At 44.5% G+C, this 25,932-nt stretch overlaps 1 protein-coding gene across 1 annotated transcript in view; it reads right to left on the bottom strand.

Annotated features, from left to right (window-relative positions):
* C9 (complement C9) overlaps positions 1–25,932 on the bottom strand; it is a 54,200-nt gene that overhangs the window by 17,839 nt on the left and 10,429 nt on the right. The window contains exons 3-7 of the mRNA XM_073621599.1: positions 22,948–23,092; positions 18,852–18,999; positions 17,060–17,198; positions 12,690–13,028; positions 2,297–2,537 (exon numbers count right to left, since the gene is read on the bottom strand). Of these exons, the coding sequence (XP_073477700.1) occupies positions 2,297–2,537; positions 12,690–13,028; positions 17,060–17,198; positions 18,852–18,999; positions 22,948–23,092 (1,012 nt within the window). The remainder of the gene's footprint in view (positions 1–2,296; positions 2,538–12,689; positions 13,029–17,059; positions 17,199–18,851; positions 19,000–22,947; positions 23,093–25,932) is intronic.

Here is a 25,932-nt window from a genome sequence, read left to right on the forward strand (position 1 = left end):
CAGATTGGAGTTTGCCAAACAACATCTAAAAAAGCCTTCACAGTTCTGGAACAACAACCTATGGACAGATGAGACCAAGATCAACTTGTACCAGAGTGAAGGGAAGAGAAGAGTATGGAGAAGGAAAGGAACTGCTCATGATCCAAAGCATACCACCTCATCAGTGAAGCATGATGGTGGTAGTGTCATGGCGTGGGCACACTGGTATTTTTCAGCTTTTCACAAAGTTCCACAAGGTAATAGCACACCAATTAAATGACATTGAACATTTCGCCATTCATTCCTATGGGACCAATTTCGCCGCAAAACCGACGCTATTTCGTGAACCATTTGGCGAAACATTCCACAAAGTAATAGCACACCAGTCGGGAACAATCCGCACGTTTTGGTGTATTACTTGTCTATGTAGTATAAAAGCTGTGGGAGGAGTTAGGGTGGTAAATTTGGCTATAATAATAATAAAAATATATATGTGAGATAACAGTAAATGGTCTTGCTATGCAAGAACACTTAATTATAGCAAAGTGTAATTTCTTCAGTGTTGTCACATGAAAATATATAATAAAATATTTACAAAAATGTGAGGGGTGTACTCCCTTTTGTGAGATACTGTATATTGTTTTTAACGATTTTGCACTTTTCAAGTTTATTTAATCTTTTTCACATTCATTTATCTCTAAAAGTGCAGCACAATACACTGATATATTATAATCTGGATACAATCAGCTTTAGAATCCCCAACAACTATGAAGTTTGAAGGACTACCTAAATAATCCACTCCATTTTTTTTCCAGCCAGGGCCTTTGCAATACCCTGTGTATGTGCTTGTACATTTAAAAGAGGCCATGCAATCCGATTGCAACTGGTTCCATTGGTTTCTTTAGGGCCTGTCCCCCATGGAAAATACTGTGGTAACACATGCACCACAAGGCACTTTAATGTGCATTCACTTTCAATGGGCTCTCAATGCAGTTAAATTTGATGCTGATACAGTATATTCTTTTTTTTGCAGTGCACTGCAACACACAAGGGACATTTATCAACACAATTAGTTGCAAATCTTCTTCAGCACAGTCTCTGAGACATGTTTACAGACCTTTGCATCTGTATTCCTAAGTGACCATTTGCAAAATTCAAAGACAGATTTATTAATGAAGATGAGACAAATTTCCACTCTCAACAGATGCATCACTAAGAAGTGGTCAGGGTCGGGATTCATTTAGCAAGTGCAAATGCTACTTTAGGGCAGCCAAATGTGGAATTTATGATTCAGGTTGTAACCTGGTAATAAATCTGTCTTCCAATATTTCTCAGCGTCCCAGTTTAGCATTTTTTTGCCTTGCAACAGGATTGATAAATGTCACCCAATGTGCTTTGTGCTTTGGTGTCCTGTATTGCAGTTGCATTTTATATGTTGGGTGCCATTTAATGCAACATGGTAATGTGAATGGTACCAGTCCCAACACTCTGGCAAATAGAAGGAGAAGAAAAGGAAACTGTGACATATCTTATCTTCCTAGGCTCTAAGATTGTGACTGTAGCCATGAAATTAGGAGATGCTTGCTTCTTGAGAGGAAAGCAATGGCATACCTAGACAACATTATAAAAAGCAGAGACATCACCCTACAAAATGCCATAAAGTCAAAGCTATGGTAGTCCCAGTAGTAACCTATGGCTGTGAAAGTTGGACCAAAAGGAAGGCTGACGCCGAAGAATTGATGCTTTTGAACTAATTTGACGGCAAGAAGATCAAACCGGTCATTCCTGAAGGAAATCAACCCTGAACATTCACTGGTAGGATCCTGAAGCTGAAACTCGAATACTTTGGCCACCCAATGCAACAAGAGGACTCATTGGAAAAGACCCTGATGCTGGGAAACATGGAAGGAAAGGGAGAAGAGGACAACAGAAAACAAGTTGGATAGATAGCATCATTGAAACTTTGAACATGAAAATAAGCAAGCTCCGGGAAGCAGTGGCGGACAGAAAAGCCTGGCACGCTATCGTTCATGAGGTCACGAAAAGAGTCGGACACAACTAAACGACTGAACAACAACAACAATGTTAATGGTCCCTTATTACATAGACATTTGGATTGCCTAAGTGTTCAGGGTTATGCTATGGAGCATCCAAGAGAGAGGCACATGCAGACACCCTTCAAGCACTGGTTTATGTTGGGGGTTACACAACAGAGAGAATATAGAGGACAATAATTTATAACTGTTCAATCACCATTTCTCCTGAGCTTTTCTGGCCATGGGCATATGTCTATAGCTAGCTTTAGAGTGACGCTTACCTTTAATTTTCATAACGGTATCATCTAGTACGTATACAAGATCATATTTTCCACCAATGTTTCCAGAGACTGCGTAATGAGTGCCATACATTTCCAAAAAGGCAAAATGTTCTGCCTTGTCATAAAAAGATGGCAGGTTGTTCAAATCATCAATAAAAGTTGGGGACACAACAAAACCCCGAGTCCTCATCTGAAATGTTGCCAGCTGTACATTTCCTGATATCCGCAGGAATTTTTTAGTCTGTAAAAAAAAGACAAATGTTTCTTTAATGTATTTAAAAAAAAAACACTGGTACTGTAGTAACAAACATAATGTCCCATTAAAGTAAAACTAAACGCAAAACATGTTTATTAATTTTGGATAGTGTAAAGCTGGATACACACTATCCACTTGTGTTGTTTGATTTCCTTTAGATCTACCAAAACCATGTAGCGCAAGGGTCTACCTGATTGCAAACAAATTAAAACTGTTAAGGTTTGACCTCCTATTATATGGTTTTGGTAAATCTAAAGGAAAAAATCTAAAGAAAATTGTATAGTGTGTATCCAGCTTAAGGGAGGGTTAGAACCCCCATTTCTTTTTTTGCCATCTGTGTGTAGGCAGGGGCTAATAGTGTCCCAGGAAGTAAGGTCATAGCTCTGCGCTTCCTGAGAGGATCCTAAAAAAATTGGTAAGTGGTGCTTAGCTAGAAAGTGGAAGTTGTACAGAGAGAGAGGCAGCATAATGGAGTAATGCAGTCGTTTGCCCTTAGTGGGCCTTCCCTGGAGTTGGGCTAGTTGCTGTAGTACAACCCTGACAGGAGACTTTTATTATGCCACTGAAGCTGGGTACAATGGTTTTGTTATATTGCCTGCGAAGAGATGTTGCTATCTTCAAGTGTAAGCTACAAGTGCTGAATATATGGTATTAAAGTATGGGCTTTGCTTCTGCCTGGGGCGATATCGAAAGAGGATCCATGATACCTGTATGAAAGAGTATAGCATGGGCCAGTACATGATCAGGGTGCAGGTGGCAAGATGGGTATAACTTTTGTTACATTGCACAAGTGTTGATTTACAGGATCCTAAAGAGAACTTACAGTATCTAGTGTAAACCTGCTTGGGTTGGAAGTGGTCATGATCAGGTCAAGAAGTCACCTGTCTGGCACTGAAGAGCAGACCCCTCTACAAAACACATGTCAGATGACCTGGGCCTCTATGTGAAATGGGCCCCAGGTGTGACTCCCAAAGCCCTGATCTGAAACAACAGAGAATATGTAGGGTCCTGTGAAGTGAATATTCCTGACTGTCCATGGGGCTTTGCTATAGGTGATCAGGGGGATGGTCTAGTGGAAGTTTACAACCCAATATCTGTACACGAGTGGCAGATAATGCATTGCCTTGAAAAAGTATTCATACCCCTTGAAATTTTCCACATTTTGTCATGTCACAACCAAAAACTTAAATGTATTTCATTGGGATTTTATGTGATAGACCAACACAAAGTGGCACATAGTTCTGAAGTAGAAGGAAAATGATAAATGGTTTTCAAATTTTTTTACAAATAAATATTTGAAAAGTGTGGTGTGCATTTGTATTCAGCCCCCTGAGTCAATTCATTGTTCTTTTTGGGGATGGCTCTACCAGCTTTGTACATCCAGAGAGTGACATTTTGCCCATCCTTCTTTGAAAAATAGCTCAAGCTTTGTCAAATTGGATGGAGAGCGTCTGTGAACAGCAATTTTCAAGTCTTGCCACAGATTCTCAAATGGATTTAGGTCTGGACTTTGACTGGGCTATTCTAACAAATGAATATGCTTTGAGCCAAACCATTCCATTGTAGCTCTGACTGTATGTTTAGGGTTGTTATCCTGGGATTGGATCCCATGATTAAGTCTGTGTGACTAAACATGTATTTGGTTCCATCCATCTTCCCATCAACTCTGACCAGCTTCCCTGTCACTGCTGAAGAAAAGCATCCCCCCAGCATGATGCTGCCACCACCATGTTTCACGGTGGGGATGGTGTGTTCAGGGTGATGTGCAGTGTTAGTTTTCTGCCACATATAGCCTTTTGCTTTTAGGCCAAAAAGTTAAATTTTGGTCTCATTTTACCAGAGCACCTTCTTCCACATGTTTGCTGTGTCCCCTACATGGCTTCTCACAAACTGAAAATGGGGTTTTATTTCATTAATGGCTTTATTCTTGCCACTATTCCATAAAAGGCAGATTTGTGGAGTGCACACCTAATAGTTTTCCTGTGAACAGATTTTTCCACCTGAGATGTAGATCTCTGCAGATCTACATCCCATGATTAAGTCTGTGTGACGAAACATGTCGGGGCATGGCTGTACGGCAATCATCTACATGTGACGCAATACGCTGTGACATGACACGCTGCACCAGGAAGCGGGGGCTCAGTTCTGAGGAGCGGGTGAGGCTGTCATCAACTACTGACACCTTAAGTCCACCGCAGATTTTTCCACCTGAGCTGTAGATCTCTGCAGCTCCTCTAGATTTCTCATGGGCCTCTTGGCTGCTTCTCTGATTCTCCGACCACTAGGTTTTCAGAGCTCAGTGAGCAAAGAGCTGCAGACTGTCAGTCAGTGCTCTCTGCTCATCTCCCTCCTCGCTCATTGGAACGCTGAGCTGTGGAGGGGGCAGAGCAGGCCGTCTCAGGCTCTCATCGGTCCACGGAGAGGCTGAGCTGGGTGTCAGTCCAGGCACCTGGCGGATCCAGACTTTATTGTCTTGATGATGCGGTGCCTGGACTGATATCTGTGACGTCAACAGAGAGCAGAATTCAGCCTGATCTCTGCTGAAAACAGGTCACAGGAGTGCAAAACGAATTGCACTCCCGTGATCCATAGGAGAAGTCCAGCCAAACGAGCTTTGGCTGGACATAGGATGCATTAAGGTGAAAAAACATGAGGGTTTATATCCTCCCGCCTTCACACTCAGGTTACAAACCAGAGAGAAGACCACAATAGTGGTCAGAAGTGACGTCACCAGGGGGCATGGCTTAGCAATGGCTGGATAAGGACATGTACTGGGGGAGCTCCCTGCCTGGCCCGACTTATACCGGCCAAAAGACCAGCTTAATTACATGTGGGCATGGCATGAGCACCCCTAAACGCTACAGGACCAGATCGATCACACGAGGGACTCGATTCCTGATACCTCAGCTTTGTATCCAGCGGTATTTCAGAGGCAGACAGGAACGTTCTCCGGGCGCCATTGTGTCTGCACCATGTGCAGCACGGGCAGAAAGAGCTATCGTTATGTCTCAGGCATCTGTCCCTACACTATCCCCGGACCCAGCCCACCTCACGGGGACCTTGGCCGCTTTCTGATCAGAGCCTGGCGGCCCTGCACACAGTCAAAGCTGCCTGGATGATGACCTCCGCACCATGCTTCAGGCCCTCCCTACGAGGGCAGACATGGAGTGTGGAGGAAGCCCACAGCAGGGACATACAAGAGGTAAAGACAGAGCTGCACACAATCACTGACCGAGTGAGCGCCGGAGAAACTTTAACCTCCGCTTTGGAAACTCGGGTGCTGGCTCTAGAACGGGCGCACGAATCCCATACCATGGAGGCCCAAGAGATGCAGCTCCACTTAGAAGAAATGGAGGACCGTAGCTGCCGCAACAATCTGCGGCTGCGGGGATTCCAGAAGCTACGGGGCCTGAAGACCTTGCAGAGACAGTCACAGCCATAGTTCACGGATTGCTGGAGACCCCACCACCCACTATGGAAATTGATAGGGTGCACCGCACCCTGGGCCCAAAACCCACGGATCCCGCAAGGCCCCGTGATGTGCTGTGCCATCTACACCGATACGCAAAAAGGAGATTATCCTACGCAGCGCCTGGGAAAATGGAGAAATCGATTTTGATGGAGCACATATCCAGATACTCCCAGATATTTCCAGAGCCACACTGCAACGTCGCGCTATGCTGAAAACGGCGCTGGAAACTGCTAGACGTCAGGGCTGCACTTACAGATGGGGATCTCCTCTGGCGGTAATAGGCGGTAATAAGCTTCGTTCACGCTGCGCACGCCAGCAGACCTCCCAGCCTTTTTCACCTTTTTGGGAATTGACCCAATCCAAGTGCCAAACTGGCTAACAAAAATCCCGAGACCAACAGGCCGTTCAGGCCCAACTACGAGCAGACCTAACCAGCCTGCTCGCTCTCAGAGACTCTGGGGACATCCCCGCGCCTCAACTAACAACAGGTCACGTGAGTCATGAGTATACTTCTTTTCTGGTCACCAAAGACTATCTTGCAGGAACTGGTAACATGACACTTTTAATGTTAAACCCCACAGACTGATTCCCACCTGACACCCTCCATTCCCATACTGCCAACCTGCCACCCCAACACAGAGACCTGATGGAGGAAAGATGTCTTCATGCCTTGACTTGGGCGGAACGCCCTGTTGTCTCGCTTATTTCTCCCCCATGTTCTTCATGACGAGATACCCGCACCGTCCCCTAGAATGAGACGTATCCAATCGAGGCACTATCCGAGAACCCCGGGGTGCAGACTGGGCTCTGAGTTCTTTGTTATATAGTTGCCCTAAGATGCACCCTCCAGAACGACGGGGACGGTGACGGGAAGACCCTCAACCCCTCGCCCATCAGGCAAAACATAAACTGTTGCAACTCAGGGATTCTTTCCACCCGAACATTTGGTATACCTCTACTTTATCGGAGGAGGGCTGTCAACACACAACGTGCTATCTGAGTAGCCTAAACTAACGTACACCTATTCGCAGGACAATACCAGATTATGCCGCACCACAGTTGTCTAACTTGTCCCAGAGCCCTCTCTCTCATCACCTTTAAACCTGTCCGCTACCACAGGCAAAGTCAGCACTCTTGTCGAAGGGGCGGTAAGATTATAACACACCTGATACCTACACCTGATACCAATGAGCGACCGCAGTTGTATGCTATCTATTGGGATGCGACTGTGAGTGTCCTATGAGGATATGCCGGACAGTAAAATTATGGGAGGGGATTCTTCCTCTAGTACACGATTGATACCTAGTGGGGTTTGATTCGGTAGTAGTGCTGACTTAGCTCTGGAGGAGCAAATCTGGGAACGGACACTTACATGGGGGATGTTTTTGCTTTTGTTGTTGTTGTTGTGTGACCAACCTGCATATTTAATGTGTCAGTTGTAATGTTTGTTATAGATAGCAAGAACTGTTATAAAAGACCTTTTAAATCCCACAAATCCCAACACTATTTAAAGTATAAGTCCTGTAGCACCAGTTGCATAATAATTGCCCACTCTCACACTCACACGATGGGCCGGGGGAGTCGGGGTAGCCCTGGGAGCCTCCCATGACCCTTGCTGAACACACTCCCACCTAGGCACACGCTCGTCACTCAGGCCTTCCTGAAGAGCGTAAAAGCAATATTTTGCTAACTACTTTAGATCTTATAAAACCCCTTTAGAGGGCTACACACCCTCACTCTTTCCCTTACCCCACCCTCTCTTTTTCACATCCTCACTATCCCGCCCCCCTTCCAACTCCTTTCCGCCCCCCCCCCCCTACCCCCAATCCCCCGCGATCATGGACAAACTTCACATCGTCACTTTAAACGCAAAAGGACTTAACGTCCTTGAAAAGCGACGGATGCTACAAAATTACATGAAACGCTTGAAAGCAGACATTGTTCTGCTGCAGGAGACGCACTTCAGGGAAAATGCTTTCCCTATCCTAAAAAATAGATACTATCTGACGGTATACCACTCCATGTACTCAGAGGCCAAATCAAGGGGAGTATCTATCCAGATTTCAGCAAAAATCCCGTGGTTCCTGATCGCTATGAAAACAGACCCGATGGGAAGATACTTATTCCTTAAGGGCATGATAGGTGACGTGAAAGTGACTTTGGCCAACCTCTACGCCCCAAACAGTCAACAAGATACCTTTATCAAAAGACACTTGAAATTACTACAAGAATTCTCAGAAGGCCAACTCATTGTAGGTGGCGATCTCAATATCCCCCTGCTCCCTACAGAAGACACTTCAACGGGGACTTCCTCCATCCTTCGAGGTGCACGCAAGGTAATGCACTCAGCCCTTCACGCTGCCCAACTGATAGATGTCTGGCGTCTCTTCCACCCCGGTGAACGGGATTATACATTCTATTCCCATCCACATCACCTGTACTCACGTATAGACTACTTCCTAATACCACATGGCCAACTTCAGGCGGTCAAGGGCACCATGATAGGGTCTATAACATGGTCAGACCATGCCCCAGTCACAATGCGGTATGCTCTGACTGACTACTACAGGGGACATAGGAAACCATGAGACTTAATGAGAGTCTCCTACAAGACCCGGAGGTACTGACTGATGTGTTAAAAGAAATAACACATTATTTCCAAACTAACGATACCACAGATAGTGATATAGGTCTGGTGTGGGAGGCCCACAAGGCAGTGATCCGTGGCATTCTTATAAAACACGGAGCAAGGCTTAAAAAGCTAAGAACTAAACAAATGACCTCACTACTTGACAAACTACAGACGCTAGAGGCCGCACACAAACAGACCCAAACCAGACAACTGAGAGTCGACCTTGACACAGTACGAATGCAGATTACAGAACTGCTCCACTTTAAAGCTAAGGCGGCACTCCAAATATCCCGAAAAAAGGTGTACGAATCAGGAAATAAATGTGGTAGACTGCTAGCGCAGTCTTTACAAGCTCAAAAGTTAGCATCATATATACCATACGCACACTCCCCGGCAGACGAAAAAGTGTCCCTACCCCAACAAATTACCAATGAATTCAGATCTTATTACGAGAAGCTGTACAACCTGTCTGCGACACACCCAACACCAGAACATATAGCAGAGTACTTAACTACTTCCCTAATACCCACCCTGTCGGCTGAAACACGAGACCTTTTAGAAGAACCAATTACGCTGACTGAAGTTCAATTGGCAATAGGCACCACCAAACCAGGTAAAGCCCCAGGCCCAGACGGCCTTACAATTCAGTACTACAAAGCCTTACTACCATCCCTAGGAAGCCACTTGATTAAACTATTTAACAGCCTTAGTGAAGGAGGTATGTTCCATAGCTCCACGTTGCAAGCCCAAATATTGGTCATTCCTAAAGAAGGAAAAGACTTGACCCAATGCGGGAGTTACCGTCCGATTTCCCTACTGAACACCGATCTCAAGTTGTTTACCAAAACAATAGCTTCCAGACTACAACTGCACCTTCCACACTTAATACATTTAGACCAGGTGGGATTTGTCCCAACCAGGGAAGCAGGGGACAACACCACCAAAGTTCTGAATCTGCTTTACACGGCCAATCTCACAAAAACACGAAGTGTCTTCATAAGCACCGACGCTAAAAAAGCGTTCGATCGCGTGAACTGGCCCTTTATGTTTGAAACGCTTCGACACGTGGGGATAGGCAGTAATATGATGAGATGGATAATGGCAGCCTACACAACTCCGACAGCCAGGATTCGGGCCAACGGAGTGATATCAGACCTATTCCCAATCACCAATGGGACGAGGCAGGGGTGCCCTCTCTCACCCCTCCTCTTTACATTATCCCTCAAACCCTTTCTGTGTCACGTCAGACTAAATCCAAACATCTCCGGATTAATGATAAACCAAACTCAATATAAAGTGTCCGCATACGCAGATGACCTTATGTTTTCAATCACGAAACCCACAATATCCCTCCCAAACCTACTACGGGAATTTGAAATATACGTTGCCCTCTCTAATCTGAAGATCAACCTGACTAAATCAGAGGCGATGACTGTAGGAATATCACAACCACAGCTTGTACATCTCCAATCCAGCTTTAACCTGAAATGGACAAATACGTCCCTGAACTACCTAGGGGCACGAATCCCCCAAACATTCCCAAGACTTTATGAATTAAATTTTCCACCACTACTGAAGTCTGTCAAAACATTACTAAACAATTGGACCACTGGTCTACATTCCTGGTTGGGGCGCTGCAACATATTAAAAATGTCCATACTCCCAAAATTCCTCTACCTTATGCAAGCCTTACCTGTAAACATAACTGCAACTTATTTTAAGAAAGTACAGTCAGTATTCACGGAATTTGTATGGGCCAAACGAAGACCACGACTTACAAACAAATTACTTGTCCTCCCCAAACAATCCGGTGGTCTACCAGGCAGTGCATCTGGGGTGGGTGATAGATTGGTGTCATCACCAAGCCACAAAACTTTGGACCCAACTAGAGCAAAACCAAAGTATAGTCCCCTTACGGAGAGCTCCGTGGTGCCACTCGGCCCTACCGGCGGAGATTAAGCACCATCCATTGATAGGAACCACAATACAAATCTGTGCCCGGCTTTTTTCTCTGGAAAATATATCCTCATCAAACTCCCCTCTATACCCTATATTGGGAAACCCACTGTTCACGCCGGGTATACGGGATGCGATCTTTGGGGGCCTGGGTGAGACGGGTCTACACCAAGCCTCCCACTTTAGTTCTGGAGGGCGTTGGAAAACAACTACAGAACTCTCTGACCCCACGGGCCCGTTCCGCCAGGACTTCCTGAGATCGCTACAGCTAAGCCATTTCCTTAACTCCATCCAACCTCCCACGGGCAATAACCAACCGCTAACCACTCGGCCTCGGGGATACTACCACACACACTCTCCCAGACCTACAAACTCTTAAATACACCTCCAACAGATTTCATGCCACCGGGTTTACTTAAGTGGGAGAGAGAACTAGACTGTAGATTTAACACATCCAAGAGACAACAAATCCTCAGATTCACACACAAATCCTCTATATGTGCGAAAACCCAGGAGACAAATTACAAAATTTTATCAAGTTGGTACAGAACCCCAGTTTTATTACACAAATTCTTCCCGACCACATCGGACCACTGTTGGCGTTGCCAAACAGAAAAAGGGACGTTATTACATATTTTCTGGACATGCCCTAGATTGACGAACTTTTGGCAAACAATCCGGAAGACGGCACAGAATTTTACAGACCACAACTGATGACTGATGACCCAGCTTTCTTCCTCCTGCACGCATCAAACATACCCACAAAGACATACAAAAACTCTGTGATCCGACACCTCCTAGACGCAGCTAAAGCCTGTATCCCATTACATTGGAAATCCCCAACCCCACCAACCATAGATTTATGGATCAGAAATGTAGAGGAAATCAAAAAGATGGAAGACATCATTCATACAGCACAAAACAGACAAGAGAAGTTTTCCAAAACGTGGCAGCTGTGGAACATTTTCATATACTCAGCTAAGGGTCAGGCCTTACGTGAACCTATAATAAATGGCTGAACACCCACAACACAAATTAAATTATACCCTTGTCTGTCTCCTCCAAATGCTCCATGATCGCGGGGAACACTTTTCCCCCACTCCCCTTCAACCCCTCCTCTTACTCCCACTACCACCCTTTCTTCTTCCCCCTGCTGTAGGATACTCCTACGCTATTTGAAAAAAAAAGGAAAAAGTAGGGATGGTGCTCATGGGACCACACTACCCCAACACACCGCACTTTTAAAATGGAGGGTTACTCGATGATACAATACACGATTCCCAGATGTAACCACGGTATCGCAGCATAGCGAGCGAGAACTATAACTGTATAAAAACTTCAATAGTATCTAACACAATGTAAACATATTCTAACAATGTCAAAAAGTCATGTAGATATATTACGAACTTTGTTGGATGATGGTGTGATGTGTTATGTATCGCCCTGTATTATTTTGGTCCTTGTGGGTCCCTTTCCTATTATAAATAAAAAAATAAGAAGTGACGTCACCAGGTGTGGCGTTAGTTGCATGGCTCCACCTAACCCAATTTATCTGTTTGGTGTTAATTCCAACACAGTGGAGAGCACGGCCATCTTTTTTGGTAGTTATTGTGCCATTAAGCTACAATTTATTGATCTAATTTCACTGAGTTTCCTTCCTCCCAGAGCTTTCCCGCTTGTTCCACTGGATATCTCCTCACCACTCTTAACCATCTTTACACTCAGGTTACAAACCAGATAGAAGACCACAATAGTCTAATACTGTTTATTTACATGAACAATGCATATGTCCACTTCAAACTAATATGTCCCAAAAGATATTCATATATACTATATGTATACAGATGATATAATGGGAGATTTGCAGTCTAGCTGAAATGTTATTTTATTAGTATAAAAAAATAAGCAAACATGTTTGAAAGAATGCAATAAATGTTTCCACAACCCTCCACCATTATAAAAATGACAATATTGTCAAAAATGATAAAATTGGCAATTTATATGTTCCGGGAACTGATTGTTACTATGTGGAGAGCCTGGAAGGCATGGAGCCCCCTGTAACATTTATGTGCCTTACCTTGTCTAGTTTGAACTCATTGAGCTGTGTCACACTTTCTTTCCTAGTTTTTTCAAGACCAATCTCTCCACCGATTGTAAATTTTTTGCCACTAACGCCCGCTGCAGCAGCTTCTTCAGTCTTTCCATCAGCCTTATCTCCTACAACGCCTTCAACACCGCCGACATCTCCTCCGACATCTCCTCCGACACCTCCTCCTGCGTTTTTGCTTAGTTCAGTTGGTGTGATCTTGAAGGAAAGCGATGCCTCAAAGCTTTCTGTGGTTTTCTTCAAAACACTTTCCACCACAGAAACAGTGTCAGTGAAAGTTTCTGATGTGAAAGACTTGTCAGCTACCGTCTGAGGAATATAGAGAGATAACAGTAAACAAAAAATTATAATAGGATCCAGAGGGACATTCGCCAGAATGCAAACTGCATCAAACCATAATTAAACTTACCGTTTAGTACCATTCAGCTCACACTGCTACAGTAATTTACTACATTTTTTTTTTTTGATATTAAGGTCATAACTAAAAATATTATCTAATTTTTGGCAAAGTTGAATGCTGCATAATACCAATGTATTTGGATATCTAGCCTACAGGTATAAGCTTTGGTTCTTTTTGCAAAGTTTTCCACTTTCAGAATGTCTTTTGTTGTAAAAAGCTTGTTGTTTACAGAGCTCAGAAGCGCAAGCTAAAAGTTACACAAATGAATAAACAGTGACACCTTACAGCTCACTGCTACTCCTTCTGTATGGCTTAGTAACTTTCTCTTTAAATAACCCAAAGTGATATGGAAATTGTTAGTCTTTTATTGAATGTTCCTTTTTTTTTTTTTAATTGTTGAGTATATGATCTCTTGTACACGGGTACTGATGTTTGAGAAGCTGCGTAATTTCAGATGTTTTGCATGTAGTTGCGCGTATTTGCACATAAATGTGCGCTTGCACGTTTGTGGCGCAATACATTCCTAGGTAAAATGAATTATCATGTATGCTCATATGCATGTATTTGCATGTACCGGCACACAATACTGACCGGGAACACAGATTTTTGTATTTCTTTTTACTCTTGTTAATGTGCCAATGGACTGAATTTTAGATCAGTAAAAAACCCCGCTGTACTGAGCTTTTTCAAGCTGCAGTGTGAAAGATGCCTATAGTGCAAAAAAAAACATACAAAAGAATAACTTTAAATATATATAACATCAATTAAAATAATATTGACTCCCAGTCATGTATAATTTGAATGTACAATATGGACATTTTAGGCACATAAACTATGATAATATATATAAAAATAAAACACTCTTCATTGATTAGCAATATTAAAAATCACTATAATTACAAAAATTCCATATAAAAATGCACATAAAGTGTGGAAAGAGGTGTATTTCCTGGATAAAGATGAAATAGGAAGCTTTGGAGATGCATAACATCCACTGCATGTATCAACAGCTCCAGAAGAAGCGATTTCCTTCGCCAAACATGTAGTGCAGGGATATACACTTAGCAGACCTCCAGCTGTTGCAAAACTACAAGTCCCATCATGCTTCTGCCTCTGTGTGTCATGCTTCTGGCTGTCAGAGTCTTGCTATGCCTCATGGGACTTGTAGTTCTGCAACAGCTGGAGGTCCGCTAATTGAATATCCCTGATGTAGAGCATACACTATGTGGTCAAGGTGATATCCCCGCTTAAAATGAGTTGTTAATACATACAGCCGTGGCTGAAAGTTTTGAGAATGACACAAATATAAATTTTCACAAAGTCTGCTCCCCTCGTTTTTATGATGGCAATTTGCATATACTCCAGAATGTTATGAAGAGTGATCAGATGAATTGCAATTAATTGCAAAGTCCCTCTTTGCCATGAAAATGAACTTAATCCCATAAACATTTCCACTGCATTTGTGAAGAAGGCTTCAGGACGCCCAAGAAAGTCCAGCAAGTGCCAGGACTGTCTCCTTCAGTTGATGCAGCTGTGCAGTGTTTGCTTGGAATGGCAGCAGGCAGGTGTGAGTGCATCTGCACACACGGTGAGGAAAAGACTTTTGGTGTCAAGAAGGGCAGCAAAGAAGCTACTTCTCTCCAGGAAAAACATCAGGGATAGACATTCTGCAAAAGATACAGGGATTGGACTGCTGAGGACTGGGGTAAAGTTATTTTCTCTGATGAATCCCCTTTCCGATTGTTTGGGGCATCCAGAAAAAAACTTGTCTGGAGAAAAAAAGGTGAACGCTAACATCAGTCCTGTGTCATGTGATCAGTAAAGCATCCGAGACCATTCATGTGTGGGGTTTCTTCTCAGCCAAGGGAGTGGGCTCACTCACAATTTTTCCTAAGAACACAGTTTGGTTAGGAGCAATGCCTTTTCCAGCATAATGGAGCACCTTGCCATAAGGCCAAAGTGATAACTAAGGGGCATGGGGAACAAAACATCAAAATTTTGGGTCCATGGCCAAGAAACTCCCTAAACCTTAATTGAGAACTTGTGGTCAATCCTCAAGAGGCGGGTGAACAGAAAAAACCCATAAATTCTGACAAACTGCAAGCAATAATCATGCAAGAATGGGCTGCCATCAGTCAGGATGTGGTCCAGAGGTTGATTGACGTCATGCCAGGGCGAATTGCAGAGGTCTTGAAAAAGAAGGGTCAACACTGCAAATATAGTGAGGCCCGGAGCGATAGGAATGTAATGGAAATAGTGAAAGGCCGGCATGACAGAGTGAGAAGGGGAGGCAATGAATGAGTTAAGGAGTTGTAGAAGCAGGAAGGAGAGAGGTTTGGCTGAGAAAAGCAGGAAAAGGAGGGGTCTGGTAGTTTACTTAAGGGGGAGGCGGGGCTCTCGGGCATTAGTGGAGGATCAGCAGGTGAAGAAGCAAGCAGTTTCCCACCCACCTTCTCTGTTTGTTTTCTTTCTTTGAAGGTGTGGTATGAACAGGGAAGTCATGGCAGCTGATCGGATGGTGGTAGATTGGTCTGCGACGATGTAATAAATTAATTACGAGAAGTGTGGGGGACTCATCAGTGGTATGTGCCCCTCCGGTGGATTCCAGTTAATATGGTTTAGCTGGAATAGGGTAATGGTTATACTGCGGGTAGTGGGGTTGTCTCCGAACTGGTGTTCACGGCTGGAGGCCTTATCATGGTAAAGGTCCCACAGTGTAGCAGTGGAACATGTTTTGGAATGTTGGGGTTGCCATCACAGACCAACAGGCCTGAGGACTGTTTATTTTGGTTTCAGATGTTGATGTAAAGAATGTTATTTGACTAATAGTTTTGGTTAATAAAAAGGCTGCTATGGTCATTTGTACTCCATTTCATGTCTGGTCTCGTTATTCTAGGTAATGAGAAGGGGTGGAGGGTGAGTATTATGGTCGGGCAGGTAAAAGGAAAGTTGGGGACATCTGATCTACACTGGTCATGACTCTTTGCATAAACCTAATGCAATTGTCAATAAAAGCTTTTGGCACTTATGAAATGCTTGTAATTACTGTATACTTCAGTATACCATAGTAACATCTGACAAAAAGATCTAAAATTACTTAAGCATCAGACTTTGTGAAAATTAATATTTGTGTCATTCTCAAAACTTTTGACCATGGCTGTACAGTGGATGTTATATCATCAGCATCTCCATAGCTTCCTTTTTTATCTTTTCCGGGGAATACACCTTATTCCACACTTTATGTTCATTTTTATATGGAATTTTTGTAATTATAGTGATTTTTAATATTGTTAATCAATGAAGAATGTTTTATTTTTATATATCTTGTCATAGTTTATGTGCCTAAAAAGTCCATATTGTACATTCAGATTAAATGCTGCATTGACTTTTGGGATGTAGCACTTTATCGCTAGCAGTTGTATCCACGGTGCCAGCCGGTGGATACTATAATTTATTGACTCACAGCAATTATAATATCCCTCTAGCTGACCTTTATAAGAGGGAGTTGTCAATGTATTCTAAAGCAGGGGTAGGCAACCTCGGCCCTCCAGCTGTGGTGAAACTAAAAGTCCCATGAGACATTGCAAGACCCTGACAATCACAGGCATGACTCCTAAAGGCAGAGGCATGATGGGATTTGTAGTTTCACCACAGCTGGAGTTCCCGAGGTTGCCTACCCCTGTTCTAAAGAGTCTCCATTAGAGAGCACATGCAGAAAAATTCCGTACCTCCTGCCCTGTAGAGGATTCCCCTAAAGATAGTATGCAGCCCTTGCGCTAGTATAGTGTATAAACAGAGATCTATCTGTCACTTCACTGTCACTCTGCCCAATGACCAGCAGTGACCAGGTGGGAAACAAACCTTGCAGATATAAACCATAGAAAGTGTCACAAACTTAACATGAAAGGGGGTTATTATTAAATATACACCTTTTCCTTACCCGATAATTCAAAGTTGCGACATTCCATGGTGTGCGATAATAAGTTTTTGTGTTACCATCACGGACTCGATTACAGAGTCCGTTAAAATGTTCATTGTCAAAAGGGTTTGCCTTTGTGTCCATTCCAAGAATACTGAGTCTGAAAAAAAAAAAAAAGAAATATAACATAGAATCGCCTTTCTATAACACAATAAACACTGTATAAACACAAACACAATTAGTGATGACAATCCACAACTAGAGTTTAGGTTAAATCAAACCTGGCCTGGCCTAAAAGATTTTTAAGACAAGAACATACTGTTATGTATGTCACCTGTTGAAGGAAAGTACAAAGTCTAAAGTCCAAGTTCCTACTGCTCTAAAAGTGCTGTGAAGAGGAAGCAGGGGCATGGTTTACCAGCACTGTGTGTGTGTCTATGGACACACACAGCCCTGCTCAAGAGCATGTATGCTTGGGTTCCCCCATAGCACCCGGCTTGCTAAAGAGGCACCCGGAGGATGGAGGAGCAGACAGTGCCAGCGAGGAACTGCCATAGTGGAGGTAAGAGACCATTCTGTGCAATATTTTTGAACAGATCAGGTAAGTATAACTTCTTTTTTTTTATTTTAAGAAAAAAATACCCTTTTTTATCACTTTAACAGATCTTCTGGCAGGATCGACAGGTAAAAAAAGCAATGTTACATGAGCAATTCGGAGAAACAAAAAACTGCTGTGTTATTGTCAGTGACAGACGTGTCATTTTTCATTTTGCAAACATCCAAGCTCACTGTTCACAAAAAGAATATTGTGAGACTAGAGAGTGCATAGAAGGTCAACTAATCTGATGTAGTCCACCCCCCTAAAGGCTAAGAGTTCACTTTATCCCAAAAAATAATAAATGCAAATCTTTACAGATAAAAAAAATATGTGCGTATAATATATATATATATATATATATATATATATATATATATATATATATATATATATATATATATATATATAATTTTTTGTTGTTGTTGTTGCAACTGTGATTAGTGGATCATGGGTGTAGTGCCAGGCTCTTGCAGACTCTTCCTCCAGCTCCATGCATAGGCGTGTGCACAGGGTGTGCCGGATGTGCCTAGGCACACCCTAATCACGCTGTTTGCATTAACATTATTGCTCTGTGTGCCAGTGGGATAATGGGAAAGATCTCCCACTGAGCAACTCTGCTTAAAGGAGAAGCGTTGAAGTATTTCCCTCTTGAATCTGACACAGCATACCACAAGGAAGACTGTATGTACAGTATATACTGTATATATTTTTTTATTTATTTCAGGTACTTATATAGTACTTATATAGCACTGTCAATTTCCGCTTTATTTTACATATATATTGTGTGTGTGTGTATATATGTATGTATATATATATATATATATATATATACAGTATACTGTGTGTATATATATATATATATATATATATATATATAATTACACACACACATGTGTGTTTCAGCTTTGGTGTGTACACCCTAATGCAATAGACCTATGGCTCTATGTCAGTACCAAGTTATGGGCTTTCAGTTGGAGAGAAGGAGGAAGTGTCAATGGATTACGAGTGCGGTGATTGCCACACTTATGTTCCATTGAGAACTACAAGTCCGCCTGCCATGGTGAAACACAGAACTTGTAGTTCATTCATTCACATTGGGTGCCAGTCAAAAAAAATTGGGTGCCAGTCACTTTAGTCTTTTTAAAATGTATTGCTGAACTCAATAACAGGTGAGAGAATGTAGGTATACAGGTCCTTAGTGATACTATTACAAACCCGTCTCCTGCTGTTCTGGCTGGCTCAGACAGTTCGAGATTATCACCACGACAGACGGGTCTTGGGTCTCTGTCATCACACTCTTCATCAGAGAAATCTCCACAGTCATTGTCAACGTTACACTTCAGCCTCTCCTTTATACATCTACCTGTGTATATCAACAAGAGAGAATTATTACATTGTAATGATATTTATCAGTTTCTTTAAAAGTCAATGCATGGATTCCAACATTTTGTGCTGGGTATGCAGTTTAAAAGCCGTTTTAGGAAAGTGATTGAACAGAGAAAGGAGAACTATGAACTGTCCCGCCATTAAAATGTATTCCCATCCACATCTGTTGGGATAACCAAAATACAAACTCTTCATAGAACTGAAAGAAGATTGTGGTATGCATGTGTAGGTGGAGCCAAACTTGACGAGATAAAGTTGAAAACGAGGCTGTGCGGTGTTGAACATGTTAGCGGGTTGCCAACCTCAATTTCACTATGGAGACACTGTCAGGCTGAAGGACATATTACACTTCAGAGCCACACACATTTAGGAGGGATTGCATCTCATCTTTAGGTGTTGGCACGGTCTATTCCTGCCTGTCCCGACACACCTAAAAAGTTATTTTGAGGAAAGTGGCACAGAGCACAAACTTACCTCCACCAGCTTGTCTTGTGCCAACAGAGGGAAGCCACCATATTGCAAGGCCTTCCACATCATGGCTTCCAGGCTTGATCATTAATAGGAGTCTGTACCACAGCAGGCACCAACATGGAGACAGAAGCAGGAAGTATTAAGCTGCTCCTCACTGCTAGAACCGTCATCACTAGTAGCCACCACCACTGCTTTCTCTGCCAGCAGGCTGCTTCTTGTTACACTGTTCTTACACCATAAAGCCCAGTTCACACTTGTGCAGCTCTACGGGCCGGGTGTTGCGCAGCCTCCTGAAAATGCAGTGAAAAGGTCCATGCTCCAGTTTTTAAAATGCAGCCTGTGCGGGAACTGCAAGTGTAGTGTGGTTCCCAGTGCGGGAAGTGGCTGCTGTGATTTCCAGTGCATGCAGGTGCTATTAGGATTAATGGCATCCACATGCATCTCCTGTGTTTTTCTGTGCGGGTGGTGGCGAGACTCACAGCCGCAGCCACCTCCACAAGTGCAAAACAAGCCTAAAGCCTGGAACGAAAAAAAAAACTGTCAGCTCAGGTCGGAGCCGCTGTACTAACGATCTGACGTTAGTACAGCGATCTCCCCCAGTGAGCTGCTGTGATCTGACAGGGGGGTGGCCCCTGCAATCGGGAGGCGCTCGGCTGCTGGTTTTCTAGCATGCACGTCTGACAGAAGCTAGTCGGACTGGCTCCCAACATTCGGCCCGTGTGTACAGGGCTTAAAGGTAAACGGATTGGTTACACTTTTACTTCTTAACCACTTGCCGACAGCTGCACGCCGATATACGTCAGCACAATGGCAGTGGTGGGCAAATGGGCGTACCTGTACCTCCCCTTTAATTGGCGGGGCTAGTGGGCGCGGGTGCGTCCCCGGTGCGTACAGTGTGACTGTGCCTGCGGGTCCCGCGGACTCGATGTGGGACGCCGGTGTCCCACGATCATGTCACGGAGAGGCAGAACGGGGAGATGCCTATGTAAACAAGGCATTTCTCTGTTCTGCCTACTGACATGACAGAGATCTACTGCTCCTTGTCATCGGGAACAGTGATCGCTGTCATGTCAGTGGTAGCCCATCCCCCCACATCCCCCCAGACCTTGTGGACTGCACCACAAGGTCTGCTTCCCCTGTATACTGTATATAGCCTTCAAAAAGGGAAGTAGCACACATACAGGGGAAAACATTCCACAAAAATACTTTAACACCTGCATCCATCAGCCAGCAATTCAAGAAACCTGCTAAACAAACAATAACTTTTTACAGGTACCTGCCTACAAGCAGGTCAGACAGTGAAGATCTCATGGACAGGGGCGAGGCTAGGTGAATGCTTGCAAAACGTTCCCCCCTCCCCTCCTTCTAAACAGTATTGTTGAACGGCGGTGGAGGGGGAGGGGGTGCTGTCACCCATGCTAACCCAGCATTCACATCAACAGGGATATGCAATTAGCGGACCTCCAGCTGTTGCAAAACTACAAGTCCCATCATACCTCTGCCTCTCGGTGTCATGCTTGTGGCTGTCAGAGTCTTGCTATGCCTCATGGGACTTGTAGTTCTGCAACAGCTGGAGGTCCACTAATCGCATATCCCTGACCTAGAAGAACAGGACAAAGTGCTACATTCATTTAGTCCCCTGGGGGACAGAAGTATTTGTAGAAAAATTTGGTGAGACTTCTTCTTTAAGCTTCTGGAGTGCTTCCCAAATTTGGAAGGTACAGTGCACTGATAAGCTGCTAAGTTTTTGATTTGAGTAACATATATCCAGCTCACATGTTTTGATTCTGGGGGTTCTGTTGTTGGGGACTGGACTGGAAAAACGTCTGGGACTGCTATTTTTGTGACCCATCATGTGTGACCAAGTTAAATAAAAATGTTATATTTATTATCTGCATAGTCAGGCTATTCATAAACCCCAGTAACATTACATTACATTTAGCAATAATCGTAAATCATTACACTATGGCCTCTTTCACACTGGGGCGGGGGCGGCGGCGGCAGTAAAGCGCCTCTATTGTAAGTGGCGCTTTACCGTCGGTATTCGGCCGCTAGCGGGGCGGTTTTACCCCCCCAGCTAGCGGCCAAGAAAGGATTAGGCACTTTGCCGGCAGTATAGCTGCACTGTCCTATTGATTTCAATGGGCAGGAGCAGTGAAGGAGCTGTGTATACACCGCTCCGAAGATGCTGCTAGCAGGACTTTTTTTCCCGTCCTGCTAGTGCACCGCTCCAGTGTGAAAGCCCTCTTTCACACTGGAGAGACAGCAGCGGCTGTTTCGGGTCGGTTTGCAGGCGCTATTATTAGCGCAATAGCGCCTGCAAACCGCCCCAGTGTGAAAGGGCCCTAACTAAGCATTTCTTAATATGGTTAGTCTGATTTTATTACAATATTGGAATCAGAATTGGGTACTTATCTCCCCACTTACAGTCTTGGCACTGGCACAAAAATTGCTGGAGCCACAGATGTGCAGCGAACTTGGTACAGGTAAATACAAGGATCTAAGCGGTGGATGTTGGTTAGGTGCAGCGTGGTGTGGCAGACAGTAAACACACACAGAGTCCCGATTTGCAAAGAATGTTGTACTGAACACTAAATCAATAGCTCAACAGAACTTACTCATCCTTAGCCACTTACAGACATGCAGAGAATGACAGCGGTAAGAAGACTCGGGGGATGAGGAGCAAAGTGCAGTCTGGCCGGTCCGATCCAAATGATAAGCTTCCTGAAGAGGTAGACATAGTCCCTGCTCTCTCCCTACTCCTCTGGATCCTTTTCCCTATCGCTATCACTATCCCTGGCAGACAGGGTACCTGTCCCTAACCTGTCCATTTGTATAAAGCACACCAAACTCAGGGGCCAGAGTCTTAAATAGACTCTGCCTGACCCAAGATGGCCACCGAAGTCACATGGGGCACCAACATCAAATAGAAAAGCTGCCTCCCTGTGACCTAGGATAAAAAAGTGACCAAGAAAGCCAGTTATATACAAGTAACAACATACACGCAAGCGGTGCTGGGCTTTCTTACTAGGTATGAGGAAGGCATCCTATATTAAATATTGATTTGCAAATCCTGTTTTTTGGTAATCCCCTGTTCCCTCCTGGCATACACCCCGATAGATTTGGTTGGTGGGTGAACAAGGACTATACCACATAGGTGACTACCTAGACCACAGAGAAATATGTCCTCCCTCGCACTACACAGGCAGTTTGGAGATGCCCCCTGCAGAGAGCTTCCACTTACAACAAATTCAACACTTTCTTTAATCCTTACGGAAAGACGGGTCAGACCTGGCAGTACGCACCATGTTTGAAAACAGGTACATGCTAGAGGTGTCGGAACTGCATTCCCCTGCGTTCCCGCTAAAAAAAAAAAGCCCTGGCTACTGTCAATAAAAGCACACTATTGTTTTCTTTTCAATAAGTCACAGTCTGACATGCTTGCATAGTTTACCATTTTCACACTGGAAATCGTTCCCGCAGTCGATTACTTTCTTCACGCAAACTTTATCCGATTTACATCGTTGGACTTCTCCTAAACTGCTCACACAAGGTTTGCCGCCAAACTGGCCAAACTTCTCAATACTGCGAGAGCGATACTAAAAAGAGAGAAACTTCAATGAGCAAGCTTAGGTTTTCTTAGTCAGTCAAACACACGACAGTCAGTCAATTACTTTAAATACTGATTAGTGATTGGCTGCCACTTCTTACCTGGAAGTTGAGGTTGGGCTTACTATTGGCGGTATGTTTGGGCCCATTTATAAACTGCTGGAAAAGAATCCTAAACTGCCACTCTTATGAAGGAGGTACAGGGATTGCTGTTGCTAACCTCCTGAAGAAAATGCTAGTAGTCTGGCTGTGTCCGACTTCAAACAGAAATGAGCAAGTAAAAAATAGCAAGTAGGCAGGCTCTTTATTGGAGAGAATAAACGCAGTTGACAGTGATGATGCTGTACGGCTCAGGGAACATGAACTGAGGATAGAGTGTCCATGGTATAGGTATCCCCACAGTGTCTCCATGAGACAAATCTATGTACCTCTTTACAACTGACATTTGTAGTGCAGAAGTACAACACAATTCTAAAGAGTGCCTATGACCAGTGTCATAGTGTGGGTTGTCAGTGCCCGGGGCAAGGCAAGTAATTTGCACCCCGTAACCCTGGGACTTTCAGATACCGCCTCCTTGATCATACCCACCACTCTGATCACACAGCCCTAATACCCCCACCCTGATCACACCCCTCAGATACCCCCACCCTTATCAGACCCCACAGATACCCCCACCCTTCTCACACCCCTCAGATACTCCAACTCTGCTCACACCCCCAGATACCCCCTACTCTGATCACCCCCCCCCAGATACTCCTACCCTGATCACCCCCCCCCAGATGCCCCAGATACCACCACCCTGATCACAACCCCCCCCCTCAGATACCCCTCCACTCTGATCACACCCTCCAGATACCCCCCCTCTATATTCCTCCACTCTGATTAAACCCTCAGATGCCCCCCCTAGATTCCTTTCACTCTGATCACACTCCCAGATACCCCCCCCCCCCCAGAATCTTCCACTCTGTTCCCAACACCAGATTCCCCCCATGTCCCTCCACTCTGATCACACCTCCTAATACCCCACCAGATCCCTCCACTCTGATCACACTTCCAGATCCCCCCATGTCCCTCCACTCTGATCACACCTCCAGATCCCCCCCCCCATGTCCCTCCACTCTGATCACACCTCCAGATACCACACCAGATCCCTCCACTGTGATCATACCCCAGATGCCCCAAAGGATCCCTTCATTATGATCACAACACCAGATTCCCCCCATGTCCCTCCACTCTGATCACACCTCCTAATACCCCACCAGATCCCTCCACTCTGATCACACCTCCAGATCCCCCCCATGTCCCTCTACTCTGATCACACCTCTAGATACCCCACCAGATCCCTCCACTCTGATCACACCTCCAGATCCCCCCCCATGTCCCTCCACTCTGATCACACCTCCAGATACCACACCAGATCCCTCCACTGTGATCATACCCCAGATGCCCCAAACGATCCCTTCATTATGATCACAACACCAGATTCCCCCCATGTCCCTCCACTCTGATCACACCTCCTAATACCCCACCAGATCCCTCCACTCTGATCACACCTCCAGATCCCCCCCATGTCCCTCTACTCTGATCACACCTCTAGATACCCCACCAGATCCCTCCACTCTGATCACACCTCTAGATACCCCACCAGATCCCTCCACTCTGATCACACCTCCAGACTGCACAGCGTGTCGCTCACTGCCTGCACACACTCGGGATCAGGCTCTGCCCATCGCTCCACCCTAAGGTGGTTGTCTGGGCTGCCTTATGGTGGCACCAGCCATGTCTGCGCCCATATAAATGTTGCGCCAGGGGCAACCGCACCGGCTTTCCCCCGAGGCTACGACACTGTCTATGACACCCTTTATGAATTCTATGGATAGCGTATCTAATCCAACTAAGCTGACTGACAAAGACCTAACCCATTGTGCCCAGTGATGGGAACACATCAGCTGAAGACTGTTTATCGCTATCATTTGACAGTGATCATCTGATAAATTAGTGTTGCCTATACATTGTTTTCTGTGGCCTAGTTCACACAAGGGCATATTAATGCATATCACACTGTCTGCATTTGGGGACATCTTCCCCTCACTCGTCTCCATGCCCAGCCAGGGTGAAGATCCGATTGCCTTCGCCGCTGCCGTCGGATCCGGTAAGCGGCGGAGGGGACTGGAGCACGGCGGGAGGGGGGCCCTCTCCCGCCGCCGATAAAAGTGATCATGCTGCGAATCAGCCGCAGAGACCACTCTTATCAGAAACCAGATCGCCGGCCGAATACGAGGGGTTATGGCAGCTAGCTGCTGCCATAACAACGATATATCCTGTCAAAGTAAGGATGTACAGTGGGGACGGAAAGTATTCAGACCCCCTTAAATTTTTCACTCTTTGTTATATTGCAGCCATTTGCTAAATGCATCTTTCCCAAAAAGACTCATGGCTGTATTAGATCAAAAGGGTGCTTCTACTAAATACTGAGCAAAGGGTCTGAATACTTAGGACCATGTGATATTTCAGTTTTTCTTTTTTAATAAAATCTGCAAAAATGTCAACAATTCTGTGTTTTTCTGTCAATATGGGCTGCTGTGTGTACATTAATGAGGAAAAAAATGAACTTAAATGATTTTAGCAAATGGCTGCAATATAACAAAGAGTGAAAAATTTAAGGGGGTCTGAATACTTTCCGTCCCCACTGTATATCGGCGTGCGGCGGTCCGGAAGTGGTTAAGTAAAATTAATTCAAACAAATGAACAAATTAATTAAAATGAATTATCCTTTAGACCCCTTTCACACTGGGGCGGTTTGCAGGCGTTATTGCGCTAAAAATAGCGC

The sequence above is a fragment of the Aquarana catesbeiana genome, linkage group LG01, assembly GCF_042186555.1.
Source record: "Aquarana catesbeiana isolate 2022-GZ linkage group LG01, ASM4218655v1, whole genome shotgun sequence".
NCBI lineage: Eukaryota > Metazoa > Chordata > Amphibia > Anura > Ranidae > Aquarana > Aquarana catesbeiana.